This window comes from Abramis brama, assembly GCF_963993115.1.
Source record: "Abramis brama genome assembly, chromosome: 17".
Classification (NCBI taxonomy): Eukaryota; Metazoa; Chordata; class Actinopteri; order Cypriniformes; family Leuciscidae; genus Abramis; species Abramis brama.
In genome coordinates, this window is record NC_139979.1 from 8,887,709 (window position 1) to 8,899,582 (window position 11,874).

At 37.4% G+C, this 11,874-nt stretch overlaps 1 protein-coding gene across 1 annotated transcript; it reads right to left on the minus strand.

Moving 5' to 3' along the window:
- Positions 1 to 1,600: 1,600 nt before the first annotated feature.
- Positions 1,601 to 11,475, minus strand: cenpw (centromere protein W). Its single transcript, XM_084089259.1, has 3 exons — positions 11,291 to 11,475; positions 4,477 to 4,590; positions 1,601 to 2,027 (listed from the first exon to the last, which is right to left on the minus strand). Exons 1-3 carry the CDS (start codon positions 11,375 to 11,377, stop codon positions 2,001 to 2,003), a joined length of 228 nt encoding a protein of 75 aa, XP_083945385.1. The 5' UTR covers positions 11,378 to 11,475; the 3' UTR covers positions 1,601 to 2,000.
- Between the last annotated feature and the right edge of the window lie 399 nt (positions 11,476 to 11,874).

Genomic DNA, 11,874 nt, shown 5'->3' on the forward strand with positions numbered 1-11,874 from the left:
TAATAATAATAATAATGATAATAATAACAATACACCCCCAACACTTAATGGCCGTTCTGGACATATGGATCTATATGGACTGTGAGAAACATCTTTAAATGTTAAAAGTTATATTTACATGTGTGATATCCATTTTTAACAGCATTCAGAGAAACAGACAATTGTTTAAGTATTTAGTGTAAATAAAAAAATGTCTACATGTTGGATATATTCTCATTGTTGCCCTCGTCTGGTCATGCATGACAAGGCTAATCATGATCGCTTTCCCAGTTTGCTCCTGTCAAAGAGACATACTACATCTCAAAGAGCATGATGATGAAAAAGTAGAAGAATAAACAGCACTGTTCCCACTGTGAGGATGTAGATGGGTGAGGATGAACAGGATGAAGATGACACATGAAAGATGAAGATAAGAGAGGTGGATTCAGAGGTCTGGAGAACATTCTAGACTGTTATCAACAGGCAACTCTTCTCAAAACTCGAAGGCGGGCAGAAAAAACAAACACTACACTGATCAATCCCTGGCAGCCCAATTAATTCTGACAGAAGGATTAGAGGAGAGTGACTCCCATGTCCCGTGATCATTGGTGGGATACACCCGAAAAGTGAGACCAAAACATTTACTTTCCTGTGGTCCTGGGGTCAGGTCAGGCCCTATGGTCCCACACAACATGGAGCAAGATGCATGGAGCAAATGCAAGCACAGAACTGACCGACACCTGAAGAGAACAATTATATAGAAATTACATACACTACTGTTCAAAAGTCTGGGGTCAGTAAAAAAAAATGTTTTGTGAACGAAATTAATACTTTTATTCAGCAAGGACTCGATCAAATTAATTGATCAAAAGCGAAATTAGAGATACACTGTTACAAAAGATGTCCATTTCAAATAAATGCTTTTCTTTTTTTACTTTCTATTCTTTAAAGAATCCTGAACAAAAGTATCAAGGTTTCCACAAAAACATTAAGCAGCACAACCGTTTACAACATTGATAATAATAAAAAAAGTGTTTCTTGATCACCAAATCAGTAAATAAGAATGATTTCTGGAGGATCATGTGACACTGAAGACTGGAGTAATGATGCTGATTCATCTTTGATTCACATGTATCACATGTGCTGATTCAATTCAGCTTTACCATCACAGGAATAAATTACATTTAAGACATTAAAATAGAAACAATATTACTGTTTTTATGGTATTTTTGATCAAATAAATCCAGTCTTGGTGAGCAAGAGACTTCTTTCAAAAACATTTAAAAATCTTATCGACCCTAAACTTTTGAACATGTCAGAAACACATGAAAATAGTCAAGAACATGTCCTTTTTTAGAGATTTACCGAAGTATTTTCTTATAGGTCAGTTAGATAGTAGCGATTAAATTTGAAATGAAAATTACAAGATGTCCATTTGATACTGAGTCAACACAGGAGAGCGAAATATCATCCGAGCAAACTTTCCTGCTAAAAACCTGCTTTCGTGCGCAGCCACTGATAATGGTCCCAATGTTGTCAGTGGCCGAGAGCCAGATATCTTGTTGCTTTACAGAGCGAGGAAAGAAACACTGCACGGTTACTCAACCATGTGCTACCCAAGTTAAGCGGTACAAATTGTTTATTAACAGGTATTAAGTCATAATATGATCCAAAGAGATGAGGGACACATGTGTTACTTTAGATATCTGGGCTAGATACTGTCCATCATTCATGGTTCACACAAACCTTAAAAAGCAAAAGTTCAACAGTCATGAAGAAAAAATTATCATGGATCACAGCCTAATAACGGGCCCAACTTAAGGGAACACAAATTCCATTGTACACATAAAAATTCGTAAGGAAATAATAGAAGTTAAATGTTCATCTTCACCAGTCCCAAATTTGTAGTGTGCTTCACACCATAGATCATACATGCTAAAGTCTTTAAGTAAATTTAAGGTTACAGGGTCAATGCTGTAGAACAAACAAAGGGTTGTGGTGGGGAGCTCCTGTTATCCACGTTATCCACGTGTGCTCTTTAACAGTTTCTGTAACAAAGAGAAGAAATATAATTACTTAGAGCAGGGGTCGGCACCAGAGGGGGAAATCACAGAGGGGTAATCATTGGCATGCGATAAATAGCCTGTTTATTTGTTTTATTTACACATTTTAAAAAGGACCTTTGCACCTGTATGTCAATCTAATTCTTGCAGTAATCCTTCCTCGGTTCTTAGCTATGAGCTGAATGGGAAGCCAAACACCATGAAAGGGTGATGAAACTGAAATATTCAAACTTCGGCATCACAACCCTCTGATCAATTTGGGCAGCACTGCACTTTCAGTGGGTAATGCAAGTAAACAGTGTGCTTTGCATGGCTGATAGCCTATAGGGTCTGTTCAGCTTTTTGCTTGCTGGAAAATACTTGGAAGTTATCAGTATTTGAGTGTTCATATATATGCATGTATGTATCTATGCAAATCCAATGTAGATCAAATATTATATATCATTAATATTAAATGTATAAATGTATTTTAAGATATATGATGAACTGAACTGAAATATATGTAATTGTGTTTATGGATTCAATAGATTTACACAGTGAAACTACTAAAAATGCACTTCATGTACAGAGAGTTGCTGACCCCTGATTTAGAGAAACTACTTATAGCCTATATCGTGTGGTAACACCCAGTTTCTCAGTCACGCCCCCATTTTTCCCCTCAAATTCCCACTTTCCATGGCAGAGCTCTACATTACACACCTGTTTTCAAAGGCGGCCATGCTGAACCATTCTGCGCCTGAACTCTGCAAAGCGTGTAATTCCTAACATGTTTAGTTGTGACAGGCAAATCATGACTTAGTCTTGATTTGGAACAAGCATCGAATTTTTCATGCCCCTGCTGTTCTAGTGCATCTGTACAAGGAGCACTCTGCACACAATTACATCTTAATCAAATAAGCTGCCTTCCCTCGTGAAAATAAACGCAGCACGATGACTCAAAATTGGCCGGATCTCTGTTCAGTGTTATTGTGACTCATTTGATGTGGTGCCCTGTTCAAATCTATAGCGCTGGAGAAAAAATATCCATCAAAGGGGCGGTTGCAAGATGATGTAGCCGAATACCGGCTGCAATACGAGCAAGTTCATTTGCTGCCTTAATTCCTTTTTCAGGTCATGAAAGGCCTGAACTTCAAAACAATAGATGAATAAATAAATAGAAATTACAGGAGATTCAGCTGGGCCTAATCTATAGTAAGACACTATATCTAAACTAAATCCAACAGCAATCAACACGTCAACTCTGCCAAAGCATGGACTGCATTCACGATCAAACACATGCTTTCATTCCTGAAAACTGAGTAAAAAAAAAAAAAAAAATGTTTAATCACTTTAGTGTGAATGTCACTAAGAACATCTACAGGTCAAAACAATGTGTCAGTGGAAAAAATCGTAACGGTCCTAAAATTAGACCTGAATTCTTTACGGAAAATATAATTTGTTCTCTTTTTTTGACCTGTAATTGAACTGGTGAGTGGGAGTGTGTTTTTCTGCTATTTTGTACTGATTTTGTTTAAAACTAAATTCCATGCACTCGAGCATGGTGTTTAAAGTTATATTTGAATCTATCGTAATCAGCACAGGGGTGCACACACAGCTGCCAATTTCTTCCCATTTGTAAGCCTTGATGTGAACTCATCCAGTCTCACTCTAAAAAATAGTCTGCAATGGGAATGGTAGACTAGACCTGGAGATAAGCTGCCATTCACATAATGTATCTCTTGGCAGTTCACTAATGACCAAATTGATTGCTGTAACACATACTGTTGAGAAGATCAATAGGGCGGCCACGGGTGACATCTGCTAACAATGCAGCCTGATTAAATTAATATGCATTGGAAACCTAACCCAGCCAATCTTAGGTACCCACTGTGCTTGTTAGAGAACATCACTGCCTCAACACATTGTTGGACCTCAGGCTAAAATAAATCAACTGAAGAATAAAGGAGGGAAGTTAGAAGTACACTTTGTTTGATAGTTCAACGGCGCAGAGACCAGAGATAAAAGTCACTTAAATGTAACTAAATGTTTACATAAGAGACCTACACTCACAACACAGTTCAAGAACAAATATGTGGATAGTCCTCAATCTAAGTAGCATATTTTGTGCATAAGACCATGTTCAATAGATCTGGGGGAAAGTAAAGATACAGTATATGCAAAAACAAAAAAAACAAAAAAATCTGAACAATTTAACAGTGTTGCCTTGCATTCAACAATGAAAAAAATGACAATAAATACTACAAAAATGCTTTACAAAATAAATGATATAATAATAATAATTCATACAAAAATAAAATAAAAATGTAGTAATAAAATCTACAATATAAATGTATAATCAAAACAAAATATCTGTCCATAAAGAACCCGGCTACAAAAAGCGAATGCAGCTTATAGGGCTCTTAATTAGCTAAATTATTATGGTGGTGCTGGATACCTTTGCAACAGCTCTGACGTGGTGAACTTTGATGGTTGCTGATTTCTCCTCAAAGGCCTTCACCTTGGACTCCTCTGCTAGACGATGCAGGACAATCAGGAGGTTGAGCTGGGCCTGTGGACACAAGGGAAAGTAAATTAATTTGTTATTTAGCTGACACTTATGTAAAGTAAATTACAGTACATTAAGGGCCTGTCCCAAATGGCACCCTAAGCACTCGCGGTCTTCCTACGAGTCCGCACTTTCGTGACGTAACGGCGCTTTAACTGTCGGGAAGAAGTCTGTTGCGAAGCTCGCATCAGTGCGGGCTTGGCAAAAGTGCGCATATTGACCGCAAAGGGAGCGCTCGTGAACACCCTTCTGAAACTTAAAATGACAAATGGGACACCCTACGGTCTCATGGACTTAACGGACACGCGCATGCGGATGATCTGCGAAATAATTACTAAAAAGGCTGTATTATGCATCAAGAAACTCTGCGAACACGTATCGTTTTCAAAACCTTGCACTTTGAAACCTGTTTTTAGACGTTTTCAGGCCCTCAAAACGCCATTGTCATGTAAACGAACAGGCAAAAATCATACAAAGTTTTCCATTTTCAGTTGAGAACTGTCGTGTAAACATAACCTAAGTGTCTTTCTCAGGGACCACAGCATGTGAATGGAAAACACAGAGAACAATTGTTAATAGCAAATTAATTGTTAATTAAATAATGGTTTAATTTGTCAAGATGTATGAAATAATGTTTGCAGACTTTCCAAACTGCAAATTATTGCACAAATGGCCTTTATATCTCAAAATAAACACGCAAAGGCAGAAAACATATCAGTTTCCTTTAACCAAAAATGCTACTAAAACTAAGCCAGAAAAAGAAAAAAAAGAACCACAATGCTTGAGTGATGGACAACCATGTAGCCTAATCATTTCAAGAGGCTCTTAGTGACTTGCCACACAAAAGGCCAAACGCTTGGAGTCAAGAGGACCATTCGATATTTTGAGCGACTCAAGTGAATATCATACTCTGTTGTTCCGCCAGGTGTAGTATGCTGCAGCTTTCCCTATACCTGTGCATGGATCCACAGATAAGTACCACAGTAAAGGAGGATTATGTTACAGGAACTGCTAGGCAGGGCCAACAGGAGAAGGAGGGTGTCCAAGAAAGATAAATCTTCCAGCCCTCCCCAAAGACAAGGGCCCTTGTGCAACCTTGTCGGATTAGACCAGGAAATTGTTTCATTTTCAGCACTTCATCTGTCTTAGCGCATCTTGTCACGAGATGCTGAAAGGAGGTCTGCACTTGTGGATTGATTTCAGATCAGCCTTGACCTCATTAAAATCAGCCCTACTTACACTGGAACATGTGCTAACATGACAACATTGTATATAAATTACTCTATATACAACAATATGATCCAAAGAACTAAACACAAAGAAATATAATGTCACTGAATCTAGTTCAACGTAGAGGTGTCTTCATTGTGTAGCTTGCTTGTTGTGTCAATGTACAGGTGTGTCCTTCCATTGCTAGGGTTATTTGCCATCATTAAAACGTTATTGGTGGTTCTGAATCACATAGAAGCCGTGTATATAAATATTCACTGCATACATAATAAGATCACATGGCCCTGCTTTTGAGTGTACATCACAATTTGCCATTACAATCTCTCAAATGTCACTGTGTCCAGTCTTCAAATGCTCATATTGTTTAGCATTTCATTTCCTTTGCATGACAACATAATCTCTTCTAAAAAGCCAATAACAATTTTCGTTTTATGACCGATAACCAATAAATGGCTGATATTATAAATTTGTACTACTTTATTTTAAAAAGCACAATAAAACGTAAAGTATTTTTTAATGTGAATTTATTCAACACAACTTGTTACATGTCATGTTGCCATTTGCCTTTAAGTTACAACTGACTGAAGGCAAAAGTCATCTAAATATTAAAACAGGCCATTAAACATACAATGTCATTAATAAATATCCAATATCTGCCTATATTACATAGGCCCATGTATTCGACTCTCCAACTGACCCTTAGAATTCAACTGACTGTTTTTGCTACTGTACCTTTAAGACTTCTAACATTATAATATTGATGATTTCTGGCCTGTTTTTACAGCTTAGTTTTCATAAACTGACTGAGTATACTGGGGAAGGAGCTTTATAATAACAAAATAATAGAAAGATATCCATAATAACAATGAGAAACCTATTTCCTGCACCGTGGTCTGAGTACTGACTACAAACTGCTACAGAGAAAGTTCTGTATATCATCTCCTGCACTTTCGCTCTGTCTCAAAAACACGCACACACAAACGTAACCAGTGACCAGATCCGCTGAACCATATCCAGCTAGTTTTCTTAATGATTTCAGCTGAAAAAAGGCAGCACTCCTTGTGCATCTACACAACAGCCATTTGGATGTAATTTAAATCTATTAATACCTCATTTTCATAATTGTGGGTCATCTCTGGGGCGTCTGAATACTTCTCCAACAGCTGGTCTTGAGAGCGTTTTCGAGAAGGAAACTGAGAAGCCCAGGTTTCCCCTGTGCCAGAGGCTTTGCCAAAACAAAACGGCCGAGCTGAACTGATTACAGAAGAGGCCGTTTCTACTGACTCACTCAGACACGGAAAGCACATGGAATCCTCACCGAGGTGCAAAGGAGTGCAGAGAAAACCAGTCTGAACAGAGTCCTTAGAGTGTGCAGAGCAGAAGTCACACTATCCAAATGCGATCTGTCCAAAAAATGTCATCTTGTTCTTGTGTAAAAAAAAAAAAAAAAAAAAAAAAAACACATTATAAGAACAAGATGAATCTGGATTTACAGTTCCTGAAGGACATTTCTTTGCTTAAGCTTCAAGTAAGCATACATTTTAAGGCTATAGCCTAGTCTACACTGCCCCAATAAGCACCAGAAAAGTTAACACTCTGATCCAACAAAACCAAAAACTATTAGTGTTTATTACACTTTAAGGTTTGATTCTGTTTTGGTTGTGAAAATTATTAGTACTTTTAAAGATTACTGTAAATGAGCACCCACAATTCAATCTAATATTGACAATTTTTTTTTAATTCCCAATTAAAATGCACCCCTATTAGATAATTAATAAATAGGCTATAACAAAGAAAAGTCCAATCTCAATTCATTATGCAAATAAATAAAACACAGAAGACCAACAGCAATTCATGCCGAAACTTCTAGCGAAATAAATAAATTGTAACAATGCAAAATTTTCACCTTTCTTAAGTTTAAAATAAAAACTAAAAATAGCACACCTAAAGTGAAAACATTTTGAATGAAGTCTGTATGTTACATGGTGTGAGAAGAAAAATTGCGGAGCACAAATTCAAACTATTCACCTGACCAGATTCAACAGACTAATATTTGCATTATCAGCTCTTAAATAAACACTTTTGAATAACCTGCAACCACAAAATTCAGCTCATTCGCTCTCAGGAACACATCATCCAATTGCAGTACACAAGCCAGGCACAACATCTAATGACTTGGTGTGAAAACGCCAGGAGCTCTTGGCCTGGGCCTCCAAAACAGACCCATGATTTTCTCCACTTTCTCAGAGATCCTTAACACCAGGGAGGAAACGTTGCTGTCGGGGAGCAAAAGTGGGTCTAAAATTTGGGGGGTGGTCTGGAAAAAGAAAAACAGACACTTTCAAAGCTTCCTTGCAGGATGCAGCTGATTATTTTTTGTGTTCAATCAACCATCAAATGCAGCATAGGCTATCTCAGTTCGGCATGGGGAACAAAGTGCTGTCTAAGCCACTGCTCCACCCGGCAGGACGCACTTATAAACAGGAGAGATGAAATAGTATGTCCGGGATAATCTCTCAAGCTGTTTCGGTGCTCATGCAGTAAGATCTGATGCAGGAGACAGAAAACATGAGTCTAAACACATTTGATAGGGCACAGAATAATAAGGAAAAAGCCATCAAGGTGATTGTCATGGTCCTGGAAATCTGGATCTGAAGTTTCTGAGGAAAGTGAAACCGTATTCCTGTTATTGTTTTACAGTTCAAATCAGTGGGTGTAAACACCTCTGTTTCTAATTTGACATTTTGACATCTACTCTAACAGCTTATTTAAGTTAACTAAGGCCTAAAATTGCCTCTGTAAACTATATAAATACCTGCAAAACACATTATTCTGTTTTCTACAGAATGACTGTTTTGCATATGACTTCAATTTCAGTCTGTTCCTCAGAAACACACCAAGCTGTTAAATGACTTCATAAGACAGAAGACTAAGATTTTAATTAAGCAAACACTTGAAGGATTCAATGTTCATACACTGAAGGATTCATCAGACTAATTTAAAGGCTTCATCCGAAATCATCACATACTTCCCTACTATTTAGTAAGCGAAAAACAGTGTATGACAAGTGTAAAATTCACAGTCCTCATGAAAGAGTAGCATCTAGATGACCTAGATGATTTCCAGCACGATTCTGAAGTGCACATATGATGGACACTTTACTATCCCATGAGGCCACAGGATGTGTATGTCCGGATTACATTCATACTATTTAGAAGATAGGCCTACTTTTTTTTTTAGAAGTTGTGAAGTAATTACTTATTCAAAAAACAAGTAATTACTCAGTATGCAATTTTGGACACATGCAGCCAAACTGTCTAGTTTGTGAGTCTTTTGGTGTGATTCATTAAATTAACTGGTTGGTAAAAGTCATTTGTTTGTGAATCAGACTACACTGAATTTTGAGTGAATCCAGCAAAAAAAAAAGAAAAAAGAAAGGGATTCAATATCAGTGGCGGAAATACTTGTCTACAATCAGAGAACCAAGACTAACGGCTTCATCAGAAAGCCAAAAACACAATCATAGCTTGACCAACAATTACAAGTAGATGTACAAAGCAAAATGCAAAGGGCCTTATTAGGTACTTTGTCATTAAAAGCACAGGAAACCAGATCAAACCAGGACATATTCATAGGACGGCAAAAAAAAGAGCCTTTCTTTCATTTTTTCCTGAATTTTCCTTTTAGTTTAATGGCTGGATTAGACCCCTGTAAAGCAGAGCACCTTTCAGGCGGCTTTAACATCCCCACCTCCAGTCTCCATAAAGTGAGACCAGCTGCAATGGACCTTTAATTAGGACCCTGTTAGTGCACGGACATCCTACACACACACACAGTACAATCAACCATGTACAGTGCCTCTCAACTTAAAAACAACGGATAAGCAATTGCCCTATTCCCACGAAAAACACTAGGCAAACTTGCCGAGAGGCAAACCTCAATCAACCTAAACCACCAGACTCCCCTTTTGAAAATAGAAGTTCCTTTTAATCATCACAAGCTATGAAGTGGTCAGTATCAAGCAATCAAAGAGGCGGCATGCGACATTGCTATACATCTATTGCATGTAACAACATTTACAGTGGCCACTTCACGTGATGATGCATAAAACAAATTGGTTTCATCAGTGCTGTTCGGATATAAAACGTTAAACAAATGTAAACATCTGGGGCCAAGTTCCTTAAAATAAAACCAGCTTCAAAAGTCACAACATGGTGGTTTGGATTTAATGGCTTGTCTGCCCATTTGTGGTTTCCTGATCCTAGAATTAGATCTTTTCCTAAGTGACAAGATGGGCAAGAAATGTACACTGGTGGCAAACAAGTCATTACGGTCAGAGCCATGGTCTTGCAGTTATTGCACATGCTCTGACATATGGAGCTCATGGACACAATGTGAGAATGAATATGGCTAGCATAATTCACCAGTCCCACTCCACATAATAATAATAATAAATATAGCAATAAAAACTAGCAAAAAGATTATTATTAGTAGTACATAAAAACCAAACAAAAATCATTAAAAATAACTTATGTAGCTTATTATCTGCTTAAAGAGTTCAGGTGTATTGACTATGAAAGTTACGATCTGCATGCGGCTGGATGGAGGAGAGCAAGTGCTTCCTGATAATAATGCAAATGAGCAATAAAATGAATCAGACTACTGTTGCATTAAACATTTAAATTCACCTCCATATGAAAAGCACTAATTTGGAAAATGCTACTTTATGATCTTTGCCATAATGAGGTCTGCAAAAAGACAACATGAAAGGAGCCCACGAAGCCACATGTATTCAGCTCATTTACATCAGCTATATTCCTTTCATTAAACAGACTCACCCATGCTCTAAGCTCTATATATAAAATGTTTGTTTCAGATCAATAAGGGGTTTACCTACTAATGTCTTGTAAAGTATACAGGCAGATCTGAGAGAGAAAACCTAATAAATTTGCGACCTCACATTACTGCATTATAATGCTCACCACTTACATCCCATCTGACCAGATCTTGCTCTTTTAACAGAACATAACACTCAAAAGAAAAAAAAATATTGTAACGTGTAAGCGTTAATTGTAATATGCACGATGTTTTTAGTCTTTTAAAATACGAAATTACCTGCTTAATGACAACCTATCTGTTTCTTAAAACCTAGGGAGCTCCCTACCTAGACAGCATTTCTGGGCTTCTAGGGCGTTTGAAACGTTCCGAGCTTCCTAAAATGCTCCCTACGTAACGTTAGGCAGCTTACTAGATTTTGAAACACAGACCAAGACAGCATGTACTTACAACTCAATACATTTGACGTATCCTACATACGAAACAGGCAATATTCTAACTACACAACAACTGCAAACCAGTACACTTCATTTGGCAGTTAAATTACTCATTTGATTAATCTGAAAGTACATTTTCACGCCAATGTGACGCGCGTTTGTACGGAGGAAACTGGTGTGTTTCATTTTCATCAACTCACCATCAAGTCCGCGTTTTTTCCTATCCGTATATTAGCATTCTTCTTCATATGGAGCTTCAGCGCTGCCCTCGGTGCTTTCTTTGACATGTTTTGGCTGCTTGAAAGCGTTAGTTTACGGATTTGAAGATCGAAAGTAAAGCTAGCGTCTGTTTGTGTTTATTGTATTCAAAAAACCGCGCGTTTCACTACCGGCTCCTGATGATGACGTAGAAAGAGCTCAATGGCCCCTCTCGCCAGCACGTGCTTTGTGCGTGTTTACATGGACTAGAGGGAGAAATTGTAATATATATATATATATATATATAAAAAAAAGTCAGACACTTTTTATTCATCTGATTCTGCTTTTTGCCTAATGATTTTACTCAAGTGTAAATTTATAGTCAGTCTTGTTTTAATCCTTTTGTTAAGGACATCTTTTAATTCCCTCAGTAGGTATTATAGCTAGCCTATTTAATTTGCAACAAGAATGTCATTATTTTATAACTCAATTGCCATAGCTTAAACCAAAACAATGACATAAAAAAATGTCAGTAATGGTAATAAATCAAATAATAGCCTACCAAGAAATTACCAATATAAAATAC

What these genes read in the sequence shown, in the direction of transcription:
- cenpw (XM_084089259.1), bottom strand. Translation starts at nt 11,377, where the DNA reads ATGTCAAAGAAAGCACCGAGGGCAGCGCTGAAGCTCCATATGAAGAAG. An exon ending in GAAAAAACGCGGACTTGATG is followed by an intron (nt 4,591 to 11,290) that starts GTGAGTTGATGA and finishes TTGTGTCCACAG; the next exon opens with GCCCAGCTCAACCTCCTGAT. An exon ending in ACGTCAGAGCTGTTGCAAAG is followed by an intron (nt 2,028 to 4,476) that starts GTATCCAGCACC and finishes TCTTTGTTACAG; the next exon opens with AAACTGTTAAAGAGCACACG.